The sequence below is a fragment of the Cucurbita maxima genome, unplaced genomic scaffold, assembly GCF_002738345.1.
Source record: "Cucurbita maxima cultivar Rimu unplaced genomic scaffold, Cmax_1.0 Cma_Scf00020, whole genome shotgun sequence".
Taxonomy (NCBI): domain Eukaryota; kingdom Viridiplantae; phylum Streptophyta; class Magnoliopsida; order Cucurbitales; family Cucurbitaceae; genus Cucurbita; species Cucurbita maxima.
Window position 1 is genome coordinate 1,942,584 of NW_019272036.1, and position 20,940 is coordinate 1,963,523.

The following is a 20,940-nucleotide window of genomic DNA, read 5'->3' on the forward strand; positions in this document are numbered from 1 at the left end:
TTAAGTGGTCGCTTATAATATATTTATAAACTATAAAACTTAATTTAATATAAACTATTATGGAAAGTATAATATAAATTAAAAAATTAATAAAAATAAACATTAGCTCAAATTATTTAATTTACTAAATTAAAATTTTAAAAAAATTAGAACATGCCAAACATAAGTTCAATTCACCGACTCCTTTCATATAGGGCAAAGGTCAAAATGGTCATAATCGCATTTGTTGTAAATTACAGAAATTAAATGCATTTTTTGAACGAAAATTTACAGACAAAAATAAATAAATATAAGGAAAAAAAAATGTTTAGGTAACTGAACCTAGACTGGCACCGTACAACAGAAATAAATTTCCAAACAATTTCCAAAAATGAAAAAGGAAAAAAAATTTAAAAAAATAAAATTCTTTCTTCGTCCATTCGTACGGCCAATTGTTCTCTCTCTCTCTCTCTCTCTCCTCTCTCCATAAAAACTCATTTCTCCCACTCATACCTTAGGCCAGAGACTCGCAAAAATGAAGCTCGTTTGGTCTCCAGAAACCGCTTCAAAAGCTTTCATAGACACGATTAAATCAGTAAGTTTCCTTCTGTCGCCGATTTGATTTGATTCGATTCGGTTTGATTTTGCTCTTTCTAATTTCTCCGATTCTTTTTCTGATCGTTTCCAGTACGATAATTTCAAAGAATTCGGCGTCGCCGAGCTTCTTTCCGCTATGGCCGCCGGCTGGAATGCCAAACTCATTGTGCATGCTTGCTCCACCGCCTCCTCCTCCGTCGTCACCACCATCGGCCTCGCCGTTGCGGCGCGGCACACTGGCGGACGGCACGTCTGCGTATTGGCGGACGAGAGGTCGAAATCAGAGTACGTGAAGGTCTTGCAGGAGGCCGGCGTTTTGACGCCGGCGGAGATTGTGGTTCATGAGGCGGAGGCGGCGATGGCGACGGTGGTCGGAGTGGACTTTCTGGTGGTGGATTGTAAGCGGAGGGATTTCGCTAGGGTATTGAGGTTCGTTAACGTGAGTGACAAAGGGGCAATTTTGGTATGTAAAAACACGTGGATTAGAAACTTCGAGAAGATTTGCTATTGTGCGCTTCTCCCGAGGGGGATACGTGTCGTTAGATCGGTGAGTTTGCCGGTGGGTCAGGGGTTGAGTATTATCCATGTGGGATCATCGAACGGCGGCAGCAGCAGCAGCAGCGACGGTTCGATCTCGAAGAGCAAACTCAGCCGTTGGATGAGGCATATTGATGAACGGTCCGGTGAAGAACACGTGTACCGGAAGCTAATCTGAACCGGTTTGTTTGAAATGAATCGTAAGCAAATAAAACCAGGTCGGACTAACCGGTTTGTTTGAGTTGAACCTCCAAATTCTTGAGAGCAACGATGTAACCTTCATGGTAGTTAGTAGGCAACGGATACCTTATTGTATCTAATTTGCACCTTTTTGATCTTTACACTCTCACGAGTGATAGTTATTAGGTACGTCACAGATATGGAGGAATGTTCGATTTGTTGAAACTTTATTTCAGCACTTGTAGATACAAGTCGAAAAAGGAAGTCAAGACGTCAAGTTAAGATTTCAAAATAAAATTTTAGAACAACATTGCTCACGGATCTAATATTTCTTTATTCTAATTTTTTTTTAAGTAAGGAGATCAGCAATAACCAAAATACAAAGAAGTCAACCCTTCGTTTTAACATGCTTACAATTAATTTGGAAGATTGAGCTAAGAAGCTTCTGACAATAGTTGGGTTATAGCCCAATACGATACACAATAGAAAAGAGGTGAAATGACGGTTCGACGAGACTACTACTGACAATAGTTGAGTTTCTGACCATTTTCTTTTGTTGTCATGCATAAAAGCTTTAAATTCATCAATTTAATATTTTTTTATATTAGTATTACAAATTAAGGATAAAATTTTAATATACTGAATTGAGTAATACCATATTGTTTTGATAAGTGCGAATAAGGTTGGATTTGCAAATCTAGAAGTCTTTTTAGGATACTTACAAACTTTCACAAATAAAGCTAACTTTACGGATAATTCTAACCAAGAGTTCGTTAGAAGGATGAACAATTCTTCCAGGGTTGATTTTTTTTTTACTGAAATCTTGTTTTAAGTTTGATTATAACCAATTTAGTAATCAACTTTCAGACTTAAGACTATTGTCTTATAATTACGATAAAAAATTAAATTAATGATCGGAATATATATATTTTTTATTACAGTTTTTTTTTTCTACAGATTTTATTTATTTATTTATTTTATTTTAAATTTCAAGTTGTCACAGCACATATCATTGGCTTTTCTATTTCACATAAGTACTATTTATAATATATCACCCAATTTTATTTAGTAAACAAAATTAAATTATGAGTGCAAAATTTAAATACAATAATTGCTGAAAAATGTTTGACGATGGTATAGCTAGACAAACTCAAACCGCGTAATTAAAATAAATAATTTTAAAAAAAATAGTTATATTTTAATAATAAAAAAATAAAAATAAGAATATTAAAAAAAAGTTCCAAAATAAAAGGATTTAAACGATAAATTTAGAGAAAAAGAAATTATTTGGTTGGTCCATGCAAAGCGGTACCGAAGTTCCCGCCCTCACTTGCATTCCGCTTCCGAATATAACGACCTTCCCTTCCCTTCCCTTTCATTTCTCCATTTTTTCTGAAACACAAATGACAAATTTCTCTCTCTTTCTCTCTCATTTCTTCTCTGAAATTTTTGTGCTTTTTTTTTATCTGAACTTCATTGTACAGTGGTTGTAAAATCATTTCTCATATCGTTGTTTTGCTGCTGAACAATGTCGTTCTCGGATTCCGATTCGTCCTCCGTTGGCGGAACTAATGAGTACAAGAACTTCCGTCAAACCAGTCGTGACCGTAAGCTTTTCTTCTTTGCTGTTCTTCTCTTGTTACGGTCATTTTGGAGCTAAGACAATGGAGGAATGGAAATTTTAGCTCTTAGCGTCAACAATGCCTTTTGTTTTCTAATTCTTTCGTCCTCATCAGTCGATAAGTTTCCATTTGAACTGATTGAATTGCTAATTTGTATTGTATTAGTGTTTTATTGTATTTGTTTTGGAGTTAGAGATACGGAGATCTATCTTTGAATACTTAGAGTTCGGAGTCTTTGCACGAATTTGTCCAACTCAATAATTGCCATTATGAGCTGATTCAATTCCTCATCTGTATTCTATCGGTGTTTGATTTCGTTTGTTTTGGAGTTATGAGACGCGGAGAATCTTACAATTTTGGAAACTTGAAGTTTGGAGTCTTTGCAGAGAATAAGCTGTCCATTTGAACTGATTGAATTATTCATTTGTGTACTATGGTGTTTGACTGCGTTTTTTTTTTTTTTTTTGGAATTAAGAGACGCGAAGAATTCTGAATACTTCTAGTTTGGAGTCATTGCACTAGTTTGTGCTCTACACAAATTGAATCTTTTTATTAGTCGATAAGTTCATTTGAAATTGCTGAATTTCTCATTTGAATTCTATTGGTATTTGATTGAGTTTGTTTTGGAGTTTAAGAGACGCGGAGAATCTTATAATTTTGAATACTGGAGTTTGGTTGTACAGATTTTTCATTGAGGGAGGCATTGAAGAATCTGAGTTTCTGATATTGTTACGTGAATGCTTGTCCTCGATCAAGTGCATTCTTATGACATACATTGAATTTTTCTCAGGATTGTTGTTCGAAATGCTTGGAGCAGCCAATACGGAGAATTCAAAACCATGGAGGGTATGTTCTTTAAATTGTATTCGTCATTTTATATGTGCGATGGAACTTTTATAGCTCTAGAGCGTAGAGCCACTTGATTTATAAAATGTCTCCTCCTTTTCTTGTTCCTTCTTCAATGATCATTCATTAACTTATATGCAGGTACTAATCATGGATAAAGTGACTGTAAAAGTAATGTCTCACTCTTGTAAAATGGCGGATATCACAGACCAAGGGGTTTCACGTACGTTCAATTTGCCTTTCCCATTATGTTTTTGTTTGTGTCATTTTTACACTTTGCCATTCATTTCCTTACCGTAGCATCTATCTGAAATATAGTCATTTAACTTTTCGGGTATGTGGTGCGTTTCGTTATTTTGTAATCGTTGTTCTACATCCATCCTAATTTCTGTTCGTCGTCTGCCAGGAAAATATTGAAAATTTCAAAATGCAGCAAGTTAGTTGCTTCACGAATATCAATAGTCATGCAGAAATCTTGATCTACTTTGTACCGTAAGCCGTTATCTCTGTTTATGTTCGTTCACAATAGATTCTTCTTTTACTGCAGTTGTGGAAGACCTTTTCAGAAGAAGGCAACCATTGCCATCGCTGGATGCTATTTATTTTATCCAGCCATCCAAAGAGAAGTAAGATTTTTTTTTTTCTTTTTTTATTTGGTTCGTACATTTTGTGATTGTTCAACTCCTTGGGCATTCAATGATTAACAAGGTGGTAAAACTTTGTGCGGTTCCGAATCAAAGCCTTTTTGCTTCTTTGGTAGTCAGATTCTGCGTTCTGTAAATGCATGGTGTGCATTTCTGTCACACTTATTTCCTGGATCATTTTACCATCGAACTATCTTTCAATAGGATATGATGTTGAACCGTTTTACAATTTACTTTATGTATGCTATGAACTCTGAACTCTTTTTAACCGTATCTTTTTCTAGCATGCAGTGTTGTCATGTTCTTGTCTGACATGTCTGGAAGGGAACCTTTATACAAGAAGTATGTAAGATGGTTTAGTTTTCCCCTACAGTTTTCAATTATTAATTTGATTCGTTTCTAATGCTTTTCTTTTTCTTTTCATTTTTTGCTTCGTGTTTCAGGGCATTTGTGTTTTTCAGTTCACCCGTTCCAAGAGAATTTGTTAATCACATTAAGTGTGATACAAGTGTCTTACCCCGAATAGGTGCATTGCGCGAGGTTGGTATCTTCATTTCACTCTTGAAAAGCTTCTTTTGAGATATATGATATTTACCACCGGTCTTTCTTTCCCTCATCTCATTTCTCCTTTCTTTTGTTTCCTCTAGATGAACCTCGAATACTTTCCCATTGATAGCCAGGTACTTGATCCGTTCGTATTTCTTTCTTCTGACGCTATGTTCTTATCCTGGAAGTGTACTGTAGTTGGAATTCTCTCCCATTGCTTTTAATAGACGTTTAACATAAAGCATGCATGATTTGTGAATTTATTAGACGTTTGTGTGGACTCGGCGAGAATTATCTGGAACGTAAATTTTGGCACTATAGTTTTAGTCTTTTATATTCACCGCAAGTTGTTCGGACACGAAGGAGCAAGTAATGTCTCCTTCCAGATCATCAAATTTATTCATCGCTATCCCAATATATGGACTGGAAGAAAAGGGGACAATTTTCTTTTGTGCTTGCATATCTGGTTTGGACAACGTTTGTGTCCTTCAGCTAAGGACCACCAGCTGAAGAAATTGACACATAAGCGAAGAGACACTAAAAATAGCTTTTATAAAGGGAGTACAAAAATAGACATTTTTGAGAGTTTAGTATTAACGCTTGAAATCTTAAAACCAACCATCACCGAGTCTAAAGTATTAGAGCATGATCAGATTAGTCTCACACAAATTTGACCAACAAGCATCATTTCGAACTACAGGTTAAGTCAGATAGTGAAAAATTAGACTAGGAAGTTTGACTGGAAATTTAGACTGTTACGTAGAGATGAATTACAATTCCTATGTTATTATCATACTTTTAATATCTTGACCTGGCTGCTTTATCTAACCACTGGGACTACTCATTTGAAGTCAGAAAACTAAAAAAATCTTCCATACACAAGCGTAGAATAGAATACCTTTTGTTTCTCTAGCTTGCTAATTACTGTCAGGCAATGAAATTTACTTGCAAGTATTAAAGATATTATGTGATGCTTTAACATCTTCCATGTCCAAAGTAAACTTCACTTTTCGGATAACAACGAACAGTGAACTGACAATGACCTTTATGCAGGCCTTTATCACTGATCACGATAGGGCATTGGATGATCTTTTTGTTGAATCTGAAAATTCTCGTAGATTTGATAATTGCTTGAATACAATGGCGACTAGAATCGCTACTGTTTTTGCATCACTAAAGGTATGCCACTTTAGGATGATGTGTTTAAGTTTATAGTGATTAGTTCTGAGTTTTTATTGAATTTGAAGTATACATGGATTAGAGCGATTATCTATTGCAGCAAATACCAACTATTATTGAGCAGCATGCCCAGCTGACTTAATGCACTCATATTTTCTTTCTCTGATTTGGTTTTCTTCTCGCTTAATTTCTAAATTTTGAAAACTATAGCAGACATTTAGCTAACATTTGTTCTGAATTCGGCTGTATATTAAGACAGTTAATTTCTGTTGTAACATAAATTGGGATTAATGATGAAAGGTCCTCATCACCACCTTGCTACACCAAATTATACTTTGTCATGGACCAAAAAAATCAAAGATAACAAACTACAATTGTTCCGTATATGATGTTTAAGGATTGATACTTATGAAATCCTTTCCTCTCTTTAGGAGTTCCCATTTGTGAGATATCGAGCTTCCAAGGCTTTGGAGGACCCCACTGCAGCATCACTTCGTGAATTAGTACCCACAAAACTTGCTGCTGCCGTATGGAATTGTATTTCCAAGTATAAATCTACCATTCCCAACTACCCTCAGTCTGAAACATGTGAGCTGCTCATCTTGGATAGATCCATTGATCAGGTTACTTTAATTTTCTGTTTCAGTGATGATGTAATTTTTGTCTGGTTTGTTTATTTAATGTTTTGAACTCAAACTATAGATTGCCCCTGTTATCCATGAGTGGACTTATGATGCTATGTGTCGGGATTTGTTAGAAATGGAAGGAAATAAGTACATATATGAGGTATGAGCCTCATTATGGATGTGCCGACATCATTTTCTTGCTCAATTTCCGGGCGTTTTTCCTTTTTCTTTTTCAAATATAAATTGTACACAATTGTGCTCATAGGTATCCAGTAAGACAGGAGGTGATCCTGATAAACGAGAGGCCCTTTTGGAAGACACTGATCCAGTTTGGCTTGAGCTTCGACATGCACATATTGCAGATGTATGTCCTATCCATTGAGATTTTGCCCTATCACATGATCTGTTGGTTCATTCTCTCTTTTCACCAACTGATATAACAGGCTAGTGAACGTTTACATGAGAAGATGACCACTTTTGCATCTAAAAACAAAGCTGCGCAAATTCATCAAACTGCAAGGTTCATTTCTGCGCTGTTTATATTGACTTTTCAGATTTCATTTTTTCATTTAAAACAAAATATAAGTTTTTCATGGATTTTGGTTCTCTAAGCTGTCATCATTTTGACACTATTTTTACTGTTTCTAAATTGAAAAACATCTATTTCCCGTTTTTCATATTACTAGCTCTTAAATGTTGAAGTTGCTCTTTGCAGAGATGGTGGTGAAATTTCTACACGAGATTTACAGAAAATGGTTCAAGCTTTACCACAATACACAGAACAAGTGGAAAAGATTACTCTTCATGTTGAGGTTTGTTTCTCATGTTGGATGAGGTTATGTTGCTTCCACTTTTGAGAACTAATCTTATATGTGATTAGCTTGTCCCCCTTTTTCATGCTCTGGAAATTCAGTTTTGTAAGTTATTACATCTGTCAACTGTTGGTCTGAAATATTAATGAAGTTGAGAAGATATCATGCTTGGGTTTGATTAGGGTCATTTTCCGCATTTGACCATTATCTTTTTTATCATTTGATATAGATTGCTGGAAAAATAAATACACTGATTAGAGAAATGGGACTTCGAGAGCTTGGACAATTGGAGCAGGATTTGGTTTTTGGAGATGCGGGAGCTAAGGATGTTATTAACTTCTTAAGGACAAATCAGGTCACATGCTAAAAGGAGTGAATGTTTAAAAAAGCTCAGTTAATTGTCAATAACCATTCTTCAACTTCTCTTTTCCTATGCAGAATGCAAGTCCAGAAAATAAATTACGTTTGTTGATGATTTATGCTTCTGTCTATCCTGAAAAGTTTGAGGACGACAAAGCTGCAAAGATAATGCAGGTAACAGAAGAAAGGAATTTATTTTGGTCTATGATTGGACTTTTTATCCATAGAATGCTTAGCATTTCTCCTTCTTATAAATGATTTCCCCCATTTTAGCTTTCTCACTCAAATCTTCTCCTTGTGTCTTTGATCTATTTTAAAGATTGGCAAATTTTTTAGCAGTAGTTATTTGTGTATATCTAAGAATAACTGCATTAACTAATCTCATTTCAATTTTAAATTAGTTGGCTAAGTTAACAGCTGAAGATATGACGGTAGTGAAGAACATGCGGTTGCTGGCGGGGTCGGATGCTAAAAAGGCTACATCAGCTCATAGTTTCTCCTTAAAATTTAATGCACAGAAGGTAAGCCATAAGTTAATTGCCAGATATAATCAAAGTTGAAATATCGAAATTTCGAGCAAACCTGGTGAAAGCATTCCTACGATCTAACTCTTGTCTATGATCAGACTAAACAAGCAACAAGAAAAGACCGCACTGGTGAAGAAGAAACATGGCAACTATTTCGATTTTACCCCATGATAGAGGTCTGCTATAAGAATATTTTCTTATTTAACTTCCCGTTATTATTACTTGGTTGTTAGTATTATTTCGTCCCAGACGTGTGCAAAACTACGATGGTTAAATACTTATAGACGTTTTTATTATTCTTCAGGAACTTATAGAAAATTTGTGCAAAGGTGAATTATCAAAAAATGAATATTCTTGTATGAACGAACCTTCTCCATCGACCACTAAACCTGCTGTCCCGAGAGGTAGTACTCAGAGTGCAACTAGCCAGACAAGTCAATCGGCTGGTGGTCCAAAATCAATGAGATCAAGACGAACAGCAAATTGGGCACGATCCAGTATTTCTGACGATGGATACGGAAGGTCTAGCATATTTATTTATTTCAGAAGTGGTTATGCATTGTTAATAGGAAAAAAAGCTTTAAATTTTAAGTTCATTAATTCCCCCAATACGTAAAATGCATATTGCCTTTTACAGTGACTCTATTTTGAAAGCAGCAACTCTCGACTTTAAGAAAATGGGACAACGTGTTTTTGTATTCATTATTGGTGGGGCTACTCGATCCGAGGTATGCTTTTGCTTACTCCCGATTACTTTGGTATTCTACATTTTCCCTCTAATTGATTTTTGTTCTGTAATTGTCAACTTTCAGTTGCGAGTTTGTCATAAGCTCACCGCAAAACTAAGGAGAGAAGTAGTGCTAGGTTGCTCCACTTTGGATGATCCTCCCCAATATATCATGGTAGTACTAATTCCACGCCTATTACCTTAATTCTCATATTCTGATACCCATTACATAATAATATAAGCGCTGCTTCTGAGTTTCTTTATCTAATTGTTTCCTCTATTTTCAAAAATTTAGAGGGATATTTGTTAATAGGAAATTTAATTGTTTTTTTTTTTGTTCATTGGCGGCTCACAATATGTTTGAAAAATATTTTGCAGAAATTGAAGCGATTGTCGGAACCAGAGCCTCCAGTGGAGGCCCCGAAATTTTTTTAAAAGTGGTTGTGATCTATACATAAATGGTCAAACTCTTTCTATTCTCCATGTAATGATGTGTACTACTACTGCTTGGGCTAAATTCCGTTTCCCCTTCACAACAATTTAAACACAGTTGTGACTTTGGAGGAAGTAAAATAAACTTTAATCCCATTATAAATTATATTCCTATTCTTTTCTTTTTTTTTTTCTTTAGAGGTTTGCACTAATTTTGTTTTTGTCTTGAAAACATTTGAAGTATTGAATTATGCGTAGTGTGATGAGCTGAATTTGGATTAAAAAGATTGAAAAGGTATCGAACCTTGTTCACGACCAAGTGTAGGCTTAAGCTTAAAACTCTCTTCCATTATTCGTATTTAAATCTTTGCTTTAATGATTGCAATTCGTTTCAGATTTGATACTTGGGGAAAATTTCAAAGGTCCCAGAGAGTCTTTCAATTATCTCTATGATTGCAAATGGATCGATAATTTTTTGATATTTTCTCTCGTAAAGTGATAAGTTCATGAATCTAAAAAAGAATTTTATATTTTAAGAAGAATATAATAATAATAATTCTTCTGGTATGATGACAATCTCGAGTATAATTCAAAGTTTACTTTCATTATGATCGGTATGATAATCATTAAACTAGTTTTGGGAATTTGGTTTATTTTTATATTCATTGAATTTCAATTAAAAAACAAAAAAAATAAAATAAAATTTCTAAACAAAGCTTAAATCTGGACAAAAATAAAAATTAGAGAGGAAAAATATTATTTATAATTAAAATTTTAAAAATAAGAAACAAAAAACAAAAAGTAAAGAGGTTACCAAATAGATTTAGATGTAAAATTAAGGGTTAAAAAAGGAATAGGAGAATTCCAAGGACTAAATCGTAATTTACTATTATATTTTTTTTTACCCCTGAAAAATCGGCATTTTAAACACGCGTCCATTCTAAATTCTATGGCGTGGAACGCTTTTGCTCTGTTTTTGTATTTTTCCAAGGTCAAAAGAGAGAGAGATGGTTCGTCTGCGCGTCAAAAATTATGTGGGCTATAAATATTAAATGCCCCTTCAAACCAAAATTCAATTCAATCCCACGGTGAATGCCCACAGATTTCGAGCAGGTGGACGGTGAGAAACCAGTTTTGCCCTCTCAAGCTTTTCACAATGGCTTCAATGGCGTCTTCCAGCCCTTATTGTTTCTGCAGTCGTTACAGAAAGGTTCGTTCACGCTCTGTTTCCACTTCCACCTTCCCCCGTATCCTCCTCTGTCACAAGCCGGAAAACCGCGACAAATCGCCTGAAAACATTAATCGAAGGTACTCTCTCCTTCTCTCTCTCTCTCACGCTCTGTGTTTTGATGTGAACTGGAGTCTCTAAATGTTAATTGTTTTCGTCTTGTAGGGAAATAGTTTTGCGGAGCAGTGAGTTAGCGATCATTGGAGCGATTTTTAACTTGAGGTATGTCTCGCTGTTTCCGATTGCTGCTCATTTCAACATTATCTTTTTCCCTTTTGAGTAATCATAATTCGAGCGGCCATCTTTTTAATCGGATGAATTTCTGAAATTTGTTTCTGTTGCTGCTGTAATTGAAGTTTAATGATTTGTGCTAACTTTGTTTGTGGTTTTGAAACCTCATATTATCTAACATTGTGGTGTTAATTTATCAATTTGTTCATTCATGTTTCTTTTTCAATTAATCGCCCTTCTCTTTGCAACATTAGAAGATTTGTTCAAATTATACGCGTTTACTGTCCATTTCATACTCTTGAAACTTTCAATTTGCTAATTTTACTTACATTGGTCACTACAGTACCCGTCGAGCCCACATCACTGTTGTGCCAATCTTCAATACCAGACTTTTGAGTCTAATACATTAAATTATTGAGACCAAACTATAAATTTTGAGAGTATAGGTTCTAGTTTCACACAAACATAAAAGTAGGAAGACTAAAGTTATCTTCTAAACCAAAACCTTAGACCCACTTTGATCACGATTTTGTTTTTATAATTAAGCTTGCTTCCTCAGCACATTTCTTCCACAAAAAACTATTGAATTCTATGCTAAGTTTCAAAAACTACTTTTAAATTTCAAAATTTGGCAGACGTTTTTGAAAAGTAGGTAACTAAATTAAGAAGAACATAGGTGGAAGTTAAGTATTTGAAAAAAAAGGGGAAGTAGATTTTGGGAATTTGGCTCTAGTTTTAACCAGGGATAAGAGTTTTGTTTGAGCAATGTAATCTGTGTTTGATGCAGTGGGAAAAAGCCTGAGTATCTTGGTGTGCAGAAAGGCCAACCAAGTTTGGCCCTGTGTCCAGCAACTAGAAACTGCATCTCTACTGCAGAAAATGTCAGCGATCTCACCCATTATGCTCCGCCATGGTAACTCCATCTTCCCACTTAAATACTTTTCTTTAAGGTTCATTCAAGTTTTGAAAACACTTCTTCCAATTAAGAGATATTGACCCTTTTGTTGTTATCATTTTTATTGATTGGGTAAAATGCATTAACACTGTTCATCACACGTTATCATATGTTATGCTCTTTGAGACCAGCTACAGTGTCAATTTTCTCATTGTTTGTTCCACTTTAATCATGTAATGTAAACTGAAAAAATCAATTTCAATTACAAAATCAAAATTTGCGTAGTAAGTTAACAAACTTTCTCTTCCGTAGAACACGTTTTCTTACTTCCACCAAAAAGTGAATATACTACTTGGTGGTTGATAGTGTAGTACAAGTTTGACTCTATTTTAGATAATTGACTTCATATGTCTGCATCAAACTTTTTCTTAAAGTGATGCATTTAAAATGTGATAATTTAAAAATGGATCTTGATAGGACCAGGCAGTCTATTGTCATATGATGGATATATTGGCCAAACCATACTAAAGCAAAGCCAAAATTAAGCACAACATATTAGACCTCTGTAGTCCATATTCTATAGGACGGCGCTACTTTCAGTTTTCACATGCAAGGAATTAGAATTCGCTTCTTTTTGGAACCCAAAACTCATGCCTTTTTATGAATAATAAGAAAAATTGGATGTGATCAATAGTGATAAGATGATGCACGTTTTTATTATTATATTCTGATATGTTTGAAAGGTACTGTGCTGTTGTTAGATACAATCTCAGGCAAAGCCTAATGACGAACATTGAACTATGTGATCGGGAATTTATGGACTAGATTCTGTTGATATCTTAATAGTTCTAGATTGATGAGATGCGATCTTGTTGTTTTGATTCTATAATCCGAGGATCATCTCGTGTTGTGATTATCAAATTCATTTTAACTTTTTAATTTTGATAGGTGCTACAATCCAGAAGAAGGAAGAGGCAAGAAAAACCCTGTTAGCAGAGAAGTGGCAATGCAGGAACTGATCCAAGTGGTAAAAACCAAGAATCTCTCCTTCCATCTTTAATATTTCGGCTTATTTTGCTGTAACGAAAATGCAAATCGATTAGTAACAGTCTATGAAACCCTCTGTTTCATTGCAGATAAAATCAACAAAACCCGATAAGTTTACGCCGAAGATCGTAGAGCAGAAAGATGACTATTTATTAGTGGAATACGAAACTCCCATAATAGGGGTATGAAATCCTCTGTTTCATTGCAGATAAAATCAACAAAACCCGATAAGTTTTAAACTCATCTGAAGTATAGACAATCTTTTGGCACTTACTGAAAATGACCAACTTTCTTTGAACAAATTAGTTTGTGGACGACGTCGAGTTTTGGTTTCCACCAGGCAAGAAGTCGATAGTAGAATACCGATCAGCATCCCGAATTGGGAACTTCGATTTCGATATCAACAGAAAGAGGATCAAGGTGAGTGAATCCCCGGCAACAAAAATCTTCCATCTTTTGTTTGTTTTTGTAACTCTGGGATCTAAAACAAGCGTTTGCTAATCCACTGATTTATGGGTATGCGTAATAATTTCAGGCTTTGAGATTGGAATTGGAGAAGAAAGGATGGGCTACGGTAGACAGTTTTTAAGGTGAAGGGAATAACTCCTTTACATAATTCTTACAAACTTCACATTCATTTCATATTGCAATTCATGGTACCTGAAAATTTTATATTTCTTGAGGAAATATTAAATGGAGGGTGGTGTTCTTTATGCGATCCCTCCTACATCTCAAATTGTTTATATAATGGGCCCAAAAAATTGGCTCCCACAAGCTCGTATTACATATGTGCACCCTTTGATCTCCCTCTTGGAGGAATTTAGCTAGACTCTGTATTGAGAATCGAATCCCTCGATAAAAGATATCTAGATAGAATCTATAGATATACTTGAGAAAATTAATCTCCACGATGAATTCAAGCATAACTCAATGAATAAGATATTTAGATAGAATCTATAAATATCTTGTCTATCGTTTTATAGTTGAGAAAAATAATCTCATATGAATTCGAGCACAACTCAGTGGATAAGATATCTTGATGATGAATTTGAGATTAACTCGGGAGATAGATAAGATATCTAGATAGAATCTATGTATATCTTGTTTACCAATTTTTTGAGAAAATTAATATTGATAATGAATTCGAGTATAGCTTAATGGATAAGATATCAATTTCATGTTGAAGGGGATAAACTTAGAAGGGTGGGTCCCTTATTTGTGATATTATTATTATCTTTTTTTTTTTTAAGAAATCAGAATCTTCACAGCAATTAAACATTTCTCTTTTTAGTTTTTTTAAAAAGACAAAAATTAAAGTTTGTTCGTAACCCTCCAATTTATTCAAATTGAATTTTGGCAATAAAGTTTGAAATAAAACAAATTGCCCCTTTTAAAAATTGGATTTCTCTTCAATTTATTCAAAGTGAATTTTTGAAATAAAATATTCAAAAATTGGATTTTTGAAATAAGAACCTTTAATTTTTTTAAAAAAATTGAATTTTGAAATAGAACAAATGGCCAAAATTATATATATATTTTTAAGTAAGGACCCTCCAACTTTTCAAAATTGCCTCCTTTTAAAAAATGAAGTTTCTAAATAAGAACCCTCCGTTTTTAAAGTTTGATTTATAATAATAAAAATCCTCTAAAAATCAAGATTTTAAATGGAAAAGTTTGCATGAAATAAATAAATTAAAAAAATGATTTTCTAATATCATTGAAAGAGGAGATTATCTTTAAATTTTAAATAAATTCCAAGATTTTTATAATTGCCTGGAGACCACTCATAATTATTAAAAATAAAACACAAAAATATTTTTACCTTTAGATCAATAATAATAATAATAATAATATGGGATAAATTAAAAATAAAATGTAGTAACTATTTTTACAGCTGTCATTAACACCTTTTCTATACTCTCCATTTTTAAGTCTAAATTAAATTTTATTTTAAAGAGGTAACCTATCCACCCAAGATGATTCAAGAAAGACATCAATCATTCTATATCACGATGACGTTGCAATACCTAATCGGCTCTACTCGAAATTTAGGGAGTTAGAGTCACTGAATTTGTCTCTCAACCTTCCCAATAAAAATTTAAAGAATATTCATAAAATAACTCATATCTTCTATTGAACAAATTAATATTAAACTATATCTCAACAAAAAAAAATTATAAGCGACATTTTTTTTTAAAAAAAAATCAATAATAAATTGAGTTGGGCTTGAATTGAAAAATAAGATTATAATACAACTCTAATAATCAAATTCATGTTTTAAATACATGATATAAATATTAGAATTGATAATAACCGTCAAGATCTAACATTTTTTTTTTTCTCATTTGTGTTGGTAAGAAAAACAAACAACAACACAATATCAAATCTTAACATTAATGATCAATGAACCTCGAGAAATCTGTCACAAATCAATTCTTCTCTCTAAAAAGAGTACATCATCTCAATAAACTCTTGAGCTTTCTTCTCTAAATCATCTTGAAACCTTTCATCACCGTCTTCATCACAGCTATCATAAACATAAATATTATGAGTGATGAGTTCATCGTCACGTCTATCATGATCTTTATAGCTCTCTACCTGTTCTCCTATCTCCTCTTCTTCACTCAGTGATTGCTTAAACTTCTCGCCAAAAAGGATGAGCATGATGGCGTTAAATGCAAGAAACGCCGACCCACGACTCGATTTCACTACCCGAATGATTTCGTACAATTGAAGGACGGAGTTTCGATGCTTTGAACTCTCGGAGGAGGATGGAAAATAGAAGAAGAGGAAGAAACTTAGTGTAATAATGATTGAAAGAAGCAAAAAAAAGAATATGGGAAGTTTGTTCATGCCTCTTGAATACAACAAACAATTGGATCTTTGATTAGGGCTGTTTTGATGTAGGGTTTCAATTTTCAAAGGCAAATATATTTATAAACATATTTTAATACTTCATTTTCATTGTCAAATATTAAAACCTTCACACGCAAGAAATAAAATTTCCTACAACGTTACGTGGCTTTGGAGAGAACCTAACGACCAAAACATTGCGGCTTTGGATCAATGGGGTCAATGGGGTGGTCGGGTGGGCGGGCGCTGGCCGGTCTTTCGGTTGAATCCCTTAAAAATCTTACGTGCGGGTCTCTCTATATGCAGCTCACACCATGATTGCGGATTTGGAGATCAATCGAAGACCGAAACATTGCAATTCCGTGCAATTACAAGTGAGAAAACCATAAAGTCAATATGAACACGACTCTCCACAATGTTATGATATTGTCAACTTTGAGTGTAAGCTCTCATAGCTTTGCTTTGAGCTTCCCAAAAGGCCTCATACCAATAGAGTTAGTATTTCTCATTTATAAACTCATGATCATTCTCTAAATTAGCCGATGTGAGACTTTCATCATCCAACCGGTAGAATTCAACTTTAAAAAATTATATATTTATAAAAGGAAATTGCATTGAAAGTATATTGTTCAAATTATCTTCGACTCTTTCATTATCACCATGATTTTGGTAGCATTTTTGAGGAAATTTAACATTGATTTAAATATATTAAATATTTTATAATATTTGAATGAATTTAAAATGCGTAAAATATATTTTTAATTAAAAATATTATTTAATTTTTGAAAAAATCATTAAATTACTATCAATTTGACTTTTTCGATCGAGTCAAAGTATCATCGTACCAGCAGGCCCAACCACTCGATATTGGGCCTCATAATCGAAAGGAATTGTAGGCTTTGACCAAGCCTGCCTAAGGGTTAGCCCACGAAGCCCAATAGCCATGGCCCAGTCCATTTACAAATGATCTAACACAAAGAGTATCTTGCTATCTCGTTGGGAATTCATGTCATGAAAATTATGGGAGTAATTTTCATGGGACATAATTTTTTTATTAAAGTATGGAAGTCATGCATGTTATATGTATTGAGACTCGAGTACTTACTTTCTCAAAGCGGAGAAATATAACTAATAATAACATGATGGTGAAGCCTATCTTAGACAATTTAGAGAAATGTCAAGTACCGATATACTAGACCTAGGCTTAGACCGAGCAAAGTCAAGTTGAATAGGGTCGAGTCTATTAAACCCATCATAGAACAAAGCCCAATCCATGGCTGAAGAGCGTCGAACTAGCCTAAACTCAACCCTTTCTTGAAAATCCACTCTCCGGCAAATTCAATAGAATTGGAGGGCAATCCAAAATCCTAGATGGCTTAAGGATCGAAGTGAGTATGGTTGAGCACCAATCTATTTTGGAAGTAGTCTCGTACATTTTCTAAGTTGAGTTCATACATATCTAAGTAAGTCATTCATGCATCCTTAATTTTTCATTACTTCCAATCAATATCAACATTAAATAGGATCTCTATTAGATAATTTGAAGCTATACTTGTGGGTTTTTGATAGGTTATATAGGTGTTCATTAATATTGTGAAAGTTGCATATATCTGACACAAAAGCAACTTTGGTTTGGTACTCATGGATCACAAATAGATACCCTATAGGTCTCTAATATATATGTCCTAACTCTAAGCTTCACAAATAGATACCCTACATTACCTCAAACATGTACCCAAAACAATCATAGAACTACTCGATTTCAATTTCGTCATCATTAAATCAACACAAGATTTTAGTGCTCGACGCAAATTTAATATTTTTCACAAATTTATTACTTTTTTTAATCATCGAGTTCTTCGTTGTGGTTGAAAATCAAAAGAACAATATTTTATAGTTTGATAACAATTGATAAATAGGCTTACGATTAAAAAATTACTAGCGGATTAAATATTTAGATGGCGTGGATTAAGTAGCAATAACAGATTGAAAATTAGTGATCTTTTTTAAAATTAGCAGCTCGGTTAGGTTATTATCTAGTAAACGACTTAACTCATACAATTAACTATATTAAAAAATTTACTTCTATCGACACATGGATAGCTAATTAGCATATACTCAATATGTCATTGGTTTCCGACCATAGCACTTATTATAATATGTCATTACTTGACCGGTATCATTCAACGAGATTGATACAATACAGTTGTTTCTTTAAAATCATCGCGTGTAGACCATAGATTTTGTTGGTCTTATAAAAATTGTCAACCGCCAAAACTATCCGTGTCAACATCCTCAAATAATTTCTCCAAACCGTAGGCCCTTCAATTTTGCACCATGCATTGGCACAACCTTAATTTCCCTCCTTCGAACCAAGTTAATCATTTTGGGTTCGACATTTTTTATCAAAATATTCGATAAAATTTAAAATTGGTCTCGTTAATTTTTATCAAAAATTAGATCAAACCTTGGAGCCTACCAGATATTGTTCATTTTGGCCCGTTACAAATCGGTATGTATAAAAACGCGTTTTTCTGATTTACACAGCAAAATTAGTGATACTGTCCTCTTTGGTTTCTCAATATGCGTCTATTATAGAGAAGTTTTCATACTCTTATAAAAAATGTTTCGTTCTCTCTCAAACATTTTCATCCCAAATTTGTAACGTTTTGTTTAAAAAGGTGACGGAGGAGGTGACGATTTTAGATTATATTTGGTAAGTTTTTGTTTACGACAAATTGCAATTTCAGTTCATGCACAATTAATTAATCTGTCAAACTCGTTGAAGGAGTTGGTAAATCACGTCACTTCCCAAATTTTTAAAAAATATGAATGTAACGGCTACATTTTATCAATTGGTGTTCCTAATAAATTCCGTTAAGCTTAATTACTAATTAAATTAATTATCTAAAAAAAATTAATAATTCAAAGAAAAATAATAAATTAAATATATGTGTGCTAAAATGTAAGAAATTTGATTTTCTTTTTCATTTTTATATTTCCATTTACACAAAAACACACATTTTAATGCATGGAATTACTTGGACTAATTAGCAAATTGGCATAAAAAAAAACAAATAATAATAAATAAAAAAATCCAAGGGACCTTTATGCAAACATGCACAATAAATATATTTGCAAAAAGTTTTGACCAAAAGGGTCTATTGAAGTACTAAATGAAAAATGTAGGGGTTAGATTTAATTAATTATTAGTTTAGGGTCTAAATAAATATATTTCATTGACCCCTTTCCCATTTAATTAAACTCAAATTAATTAAAAAAAATTATTGTCTTTTTTTTTTTTTTTTTAATTTATTTTGGAAGTTTTTATTTGACTTTTATTAACTATATTGGAAGCTGAATTTGCCGTTTGCTTAGGCGACATGGTTTAATTTAATACACATTTCTTAAGCCCTTAAATTTGGGGAAGTAATCATAACCCAAAGTATTTTTATTTTTACATGCATTTTAGGGACCATACTTTATGAATTCTAGGTTTTGGTCACACGGTTTGGGAACTCGTGGGACGAATTTTATTTATTATATCTGAAATGTCTTGTTGAAAAACATTTGTAGTCAGTCTAGTTTGGTCGATGTAACGATTCAATCTTTGAATTTTAGATTATAACAATTTAGTCCTATATGTCCGACATTTGTTGGAGAGGAGAACAAAACACTGTTTATAAGGGTGTGGAAACCTGGAAAGCCCGAAAGAGAAAGCCCAAAAAGTATAATATCAGCTAGCGGTGGATAGTTGGCTAAAGCATTAGATAAATACTATATAATCCCACATGGATTAGAGAGAGTAACGAGTGTTAGCGAGTGTTGGGCTTCAAAGGGGTGGATTGTGAGATCCCACAATCTCACATCAGTTGGAGGTAACCGAAACATTTTAAAATTTTTTAGGGGAAGCCCAACAGTAAAATCACAAAGAAGATAATATCTGATGGGCTTGGGCTATTGTACTGATCATTTAACCTAATTGATTTGGGTTGAGTTCAAATAAATTTTTGCAAATTTTAATTGAATGTTTAAAAATAAATAAATGTTAATAAAAATAATGAATAATCGATATGAACAATCTAATCAACCCGACTCAATATATTTTATAATTAGGTTGAGTTCGGTTCATTATAAAATAAGGATTAAAAATTTACAACTTTTGAACGATTTTATATTAGTTAATCTTTTAAAAGTTTTAAAATATTAAAATTAATATTAACAAATTATGACATTATAACAAAATACACATAATAGGCTCATAAACTTATAAAGGATTACAAATTTTTTAAATTCATGTATAATACCTAAATCAAAACTAATTTATATTTACTCTCTATTTAAATTAAATTTTTATTGAATAAATTTTGAAAAATTAAAATTTTGAACGTTAGGCGTTTTTTCCTTATAATGAGCTGAAATTATGGCGTAAAGCTACTTTAGCTGGTCTAACTTCAATAATAGCAAGTTGTTCGGGTACTGATATCGATATTAAATAGATGCTCATAACTGTTGGGATAGCTTCAAGAACAGTAAAAGGAAACTAACTTTATTGAGTAACCGTCGCAAAAATTCAAACTTTCTGAGCCTTTCACGCCTTCATTACACATATCCGTCATGGACTTGTTGTATATTTAGAAATTTGTTTCAAAACCTCCACCAGAAAATGCTCGCGTGCAATTTTCTCGTGAGTCCCAAAAAATTATTCCAAATGACGTATTATTTATGACATTCATTACGTCTAAATATGTTAATAAAATAATAATTTAATTATTCTTTAATGTAAAATTTCAATTTACTGTAAATATATTAGAAAATTGAGACGGTGATTAAATTAAATATAAAAATTTAAATTAAAGGTAAACTATAATTTTAAAATTAATTTCTATTAAAACTAATTGAAAATTTAAAATTTTAAAAATTAGAAGGGTTAATTTTAAAAATAAAAAATGAATATTATAATGTTAAATTTTGGTGGAAAATGGAGATTTTTGTTAATATTTGATAAATTAGAGAAATGGAGGTTTTTCACATGTTTCGACGTGGCGTAAATAAAAGGAGTGCGATGACGT

At 33.1% G+C, this 20,940-nt stretch overlaps 3 protein-coding genes across 3 annotated transcripts; all 3 read left to right on the plus strand.

Annotated features, from left to right (window-relative positions):
- Window positions 1-428: 428 nt before the first annotated feature.
- LOC111494475 lies at window positions 429-1,354 on the plus strand. Its single transcript, XM_023144418.1, has 2 exons — window positions 429-574; window positions 668-1,354. The coding sequence occupies exons 1-2, from the start codon at window positions 515-517 to the stop codon at window positions 1,289-1,291; spliced, it is 684 nt and encodes a 227-aa protein (XP_023000186.1). The 5' UTR covers window positions 429-514; the 3' UTR covers window positions 1,292-1,354.
- A 1,318-nt stretch (window positions 1,355-2,672) lies between these two features.
- LOC111494459 (protein transport Sec1a-like) lies at window positions 2,673-9,778 on the plus strand. Its single transcript, XM_023144406.1, has 21 exons — window positions 2,673-2,900; window positions 3,706-3,761; window positions 3,903-3,984; window positions 4,309-4,387; window positions 4,697-4,747; window positions 4,849-4,945; window positions 5,053-5,085; window positions 6,005-6,130; window positions 6,562-6,753; window positions 6,833-6,916; window positions 7,022-7,120; window positions 7,200-7,276; window positions 7,472-7,568; window positions 7,798-7,923; window positions 8,007-8,102; window positions 8,330-8,449; window positions 8,554-8,631; window positions 8,760-8,977; window positions 9,093-9,183; window positions 9,268-9,357; window positions 9,561-9,778. The coding sequence occupies exons 1-21, from the start codon at window positions 2,822-2,824 to the stop codon at window positions 9,615-9,617; spliced, it is 2,028 nt and encodes a 675-aa protein (XP_023000174.1). The 5' UTR covers window positions 2,673-2,821; the 3' UTR covers window positions 9,618-9,778.
- An 891-nt stretch (window positions 9,779-10,669) lies between these two features.
- LOC111494836 lies at window positions 10,670-13,972 on the plus strand. Its single transcript, XM_023144828.1, has 7 exons — window positions 10,670-10,922; window positions 11,008-11,064; window positions 11,861-11,986; window positions 12,917-12,995; window positions 13,105-13,197; window positions 13,322-13,435; window positions 13,551-13,972. Exons 1-7 carry the CDS (start codon window positions 10,771-10,773, stop codon window positions 13,602-13,604), a joined length of 675 nt encoding a protein of 224 aa, XP_023000596.1. The 5' UTR covers window positions 10,670-10,770; the 3' UTR covers window positions 13,605-13,972.
- Window positions 13,973-20,940: the final 6,968 nt, after the last annotated feature.